Source organism: Cucurbita pepo, chromosome 16 (assembly GCF_057944985.1).
Source record: "Cucurbita pepo subsp. pepo isolate OVF chromosome 16, ASM5794498v1, whole genome shotgun sequence".
Classification (NCBI taxonomy): Eukaryota; Viridiplantae; Streptophyta; class Magnoliopsida; order Cucurbitales; family Cucurbitaceae; genus Cucurbita; species Cucurbita pepo.
In genome coordinates, this window is record NC_141813.1 from 4722980 (window position 1) to 4727747 (window position 4768).

The 4768-nt window shown below is 36.2% G+C and overlaps 1 protein-coding gene across 1 annotated transcript; it reads left to right on the forward strand.

Annotated features, from left to right (window-relative positions):
- The first annotated feature begins 336 nt into the window (after window positions 1–336).
- Window positions 337–2997, forward strand: LOC111784581 (mitochondrial outer membrane protein porin 2). Its single transcript, XM_023665231.2, has 6 exons — window positions 337–515; window positions 624–691; window positions 1457–1567; window positions 1967–2053; window positions 2145–2353; window positions 2442–2997. The coding sequence occupies exons 1-6, from the start codon at window positions 467–469 to the stop codon at window positions 2746–2748; spliced, it is 831 nt and encodes a 276-aa protein (XP_023520999.1). The 5' UTR covers window positions 337–466; the 3' UTR covers window positions 2749–2997.
- The last annotated feature ends 1771 nt before the right edge of the window (window positions 2998–4768 follow it).

Consider the following 4768-nt stretch of genomic DNA (forward strand, 5'->3'; position numbering starts at 1 on the left):
GTTAGACACCGACCCACTCAATACAAACAACAATGGGTCAAGTAACATTTAATCTCATCTACTTGAACTAAAATTTAGTACGACCACTCTTTTGAACTTTGCTCGTTGAGCCGCTTCATTATCTCGAGTATCTAGATTAATCGGGATTTTTTAAAAAGATTTTAGAGTAATAATTAGTGAGTTTTAGAGCCAAATACTGAAAATAAAAATAATAAAGTAGAAAATAAAAAGTTGGAGAGAAAATTGTATTATTGGTATTATTATAATTCTGAAAAGGAAAGCTACCGGTAGAAAACGGACATTGGCGTAGCAAACAGAAGATCACAGCCGACCATCACAACGCCATCCGACTCGTGGAGAAGCTGATCGCCCCCTCTCTCTCTCAGTTTCACATTTCCCCATTTCCTTCTCTCTCTCTCTCTCTCTCTCTCTCTCTCTCGTTTCTCTCTGCATTCCGATCCCCAAGATGAGCAAGGGACCTGGACTTTTCCTCGACATCGGCAAGAAGGCTAAAGGTATTCTTCTTCTTCATATCTTCTTTTCCCCTCCAAATCTTCTCCTCCATTTCCAATCTCCGCCGCCGGAACGAATATTCATCGCTTTTTTGTCTTTTCTTTTTTCAGATCTTCTGACCAGGGACTACATCTCGGATCAGAAATTCTCTGTCTCAACGTATAGCGATGCTGGAGTGGTAATAATGTTACTCTTTGTTTCTTGATTTGTTCTTCTTTTTTCGTTGCATGATTCCATAGGTCTAAGTCAGCGGTAATTAGTGTACCGCATGTTGTATTATTGATTGTTCTTTCCCCCCCTGGATCTTCAAGGTCGGTCAATGGAAAGTATTGGTTTCACTTGTTATGCATTCGTATTCTGTTTTGTAATGATGTGGTAGTTTTAAATTTCTTTTGAAGTGATTCTGCACCGACTGTTTGGGTTAATTATGTAGTTTCACTGTTTGACTTGTTTTCGTTAGGAATCGGATATGTATTCGGCCTTTGTTTCTTAAATTTTAGGGCAGAGATGTCTGTTTGGATCTATTACCAAATGACCGTTTGAGATGTTGCTGGATTTCTTTTTTAGTTGAAGGAATTTGAACAAGACATTGTATGGCCTACTTTTCCATTTTTTTGTTCTCTTGGTGCTCTATTTCAGCTGTTAAATGCTGTCATTGCCATTGGATTTAGTCTCTTTTTCCTTATCTAAATTCGGCTCTTACTGTCCTATTTTCTTCCTCCGAATTTGTAGTGTTCTATGAATCCTCACTATCGTGAATTGTATGTTAATGTCTTCTGAGCTGAAATCATAGTCTTTGAGTTTTTGGACGAATATCATGAGTTCATTTCAGCCATTTCTCTACTAAATTCCTTCTCCAATTTCTAGTTCATGTTAGTTAATCAAATTATGGAGTGACTTCATGTCAAATTGTATTCATGTATTATTGTCCTTACTCTTGTAGGTCCTTACCTCCACTGCAGTGAAGAAAGGGGGACTTTCAACTGGGGATATTGCAGCATTGTATAAGTACAGGAATGTTACATTTGATGTTAAAGTTGATACGGAATCAAATGTGAGTCGTTTTGCTTCTAAATCTAATAATAATGATTGATCTATTTATGAATTAACAGTACAAGTAAAAAATAATCAAGAAAGTTTGTACAAGTACAACACAGATAAATGGAAATATTTTTGATATATTGATGGGTATCCTATCAATAATTATCTAATAGATAATGATATTATAGATCGGGAAAAAAATCTAGATAGAAAATATTTCATTGGAGAATGCTGCATTTTTGTCTTGAAAATAAGGCCGATATAAGAGCTTGGATCAATATTGAGCCTAACACGAACCTTAATCAAAATTGATAAGAAGGATTTTTTTGTGAATCGCATTTCTTTTTTCTGGATTAGGGTCATGTTACACATCCATGTCTTTTCATCTTAACCATTATTTTATTTTTCTCAGATTTCTACCATCGTTACATTAAATGGAATAGTGCCATCCACAAAGACTATTGCTTCAGTCAAGATCCCAGATCATAACTCTGGCAAGGTAAACTGCAGAGCATTCTTTCCATTAGTGTTGGAGATCTCTTTTGTACTTCAAATTGCTTGTTTCTGATTATTCTTTCTTCTTGCGGCAGTTGGAGGTTCAATATTTCCACGATCATGCAACCTTCACCACTGCAGTTGCCTTGAATCAAAACCCCATAGTCGATGTTTCAGCCACCCTTGGTACTCCAAGCTTTGCCTTTGGTGCAGAAGCAGGATATGACACCACTTCTGGTAACTTTACAAAGTATTCTGCTGGCATTAGCGTGACAAAACCCGACTCATCTGCTTCGATAATCTTGTAAGATATCATTCCCAATCTACAAGTTCTTTTGTTATGTTGGGTCTGTTGCTCATTCTAATTCATAGTTCCTCCTCTCCTTTAATAGAGGTGACAAGGGAGACTCAATAAGAGCTTCCTATGTGCACCATTTGGATCAACTCAAGAAGAGTGCTGCAGTGGGAGAGATTACTCGAAGATTCTCCACGAACGATAACACTTTCACGGTAGGCGGGGCGTTTGCTGTTGATCATTTGACAGTGGTGAAGGCGAAGCTGAACAATAATGGGAAACTTGGGGCACTCCTCCAGCATGAAATTGTTCCAAAATCATTGTTGACCATCGCCGGTGAGATTGACACAAAGGCATTGGACAGAATCCCCAAGTTTGGTTTGTCTCTTGCTCTCAAGCCATAATTGTTCTAAAAATTTCTTGTGAAGGGGACTCAAATTCTTGCGCTGCTCGTGAAAAGAGAGCACTCAATAAGTAGTTCCACAGATTCATATTTCTTTAGGTTTTCTGATACTGTGGATTGTTTGTTACTCCCCCTCCCCTCTATTTTTGTTGGTTTTTCCTTATTAGGCTTTGGAGGCATTTTGTCATTTTGACAATCCGTATCTTCTTATATCGGAGAGAGTTAATGATTTCGATTTCAAACGTTTCAATTTGATCGTGTCACCACATTATTATTATCGAGTCTTTTCAATCTTGTGTCTATATGTGATGAATGATATGTGAGGTCGCTACAATAAATGTTTGTGGCAATAGTGTTAGAAGAATTGAGAGGATATCTACTCAAATTGGGCGTGGGAACATTTTCTTTGCACGACCACTGAGATTTTTTGTGTTTCAATTGGTAAGATTCTAAGATTGTGTTTCAATTGATAAGAGTCTAAGAATGAGTCAAAATTCAACCGGTGACGTCTTCTCACTCATCAATTCGTATTCTCATTTTTATGTTAAGGATATTTAGTAATAAATTATAATTTACATATAAATTATATTTGATATTTTATTATAAGTGGAATATCTAATATTTATCTGATTAGTAACTTTCGGAGGCAAATAGACATTTTTCTTATTTTTATTTTTCTTGGGCTTTTAAGGAGGGAAAATGACTTGAGAAATTTTTTTAGATTATTTTAAATAAAATTTGAAAGATAAAGGACTAAAATACTAAAATACCCAATAAGTTTGAATTAATTACGAGAATGCCATTGCCTGAATCTAGAATTTTCGACAATCCTGAGCGCAAATCTTTGATATCTTTGCATCCAGCTGCTGGATCATCACCAAATTTGGATATGTCGTAGAAGGCACAATTCATCATATCCAATTAGTGCAATTCAAAATGGAAGTTGGCAAGCACCTAATTGGACCTAATTGGAGAATACATTTCTCTTAAAATATTATAGTCGTTTACATTTCGGGTCTCTCCCTCTCAAATTTCTTCTAAATTTGGGACATGTAGTCTATAATTTTTGTTCAAACGTGTTTCTGCACCTTCTAAAAGTGATTGCCCACAAGTTCGGTGAAGAAACCAAGAGCAAAGAGTGTCCCTAACCTATTTGCCCAATCAAAGCCACCATTAAAGGAGTAGGAAAGAAGCTAAAAAATTCTATTCGTATCTACACGCAAAATTTTCCATTTCAACCAACCCAATCACTTCCCGGGAGTTCAAGAAGTATTTCTAGTGAAGAACACGAAGGCCAATTAGCTCAGGATATGAAAGAATTCAAAAATTTTATTTTCCAGTCAATTTGGGTGTAAGTTTCAATTTCCTCCCTACATGTCTTAGGAAGTGTGGATGGTTGACTTTCATATTGAAGTATTAACTCCAAAATTAGCCACAATCACATAAAGTGATCATTAGCCTAGAAGTTGCCATGGATCTGCGCTCGTGTAGAAAATGATTTTGGACGGACTTTAGAAGATTATAACTTGAGTTATGACTCATCAAAGAAATCGATTCCTATCCCTTCCTTGCAATCTCATCTTTAAGTTTCATGAAGAAATCGAGGAAAGAAACACTCTATAATAGATTGAAGAGCTGAGTTTCAAATAGCGGTGATAAAGAGTGTGCGCCTTCTTCATTTCTAAGGAAGAAGAAGATGACGTGGCTTGAACTTGCCTACATCAGCCAAAATTCTGACCTCTCGGTTTTTCTCAAATTAACCCTCTTTCAAATTGGTTCTCATAAAATTCTTGATGGTTCCAGAAACTAGTCTCTCCAAGGAAGCTACCAAAGAACATTTAGAGTAATTAGGGTACTAAAAGCTCAATAACAAAGGTCTTGAACATCGACTAAGAGGTAAGAAGCCAATCTAAACTTTTCTTAAGAAATACTTTAGAAATCGCTAGAATTTTGATATGAACCTTAAGTTAAGATTTAAAGGATTAATGAAGAATTAAGTAGTCAAGAACTATAAGTGAAGG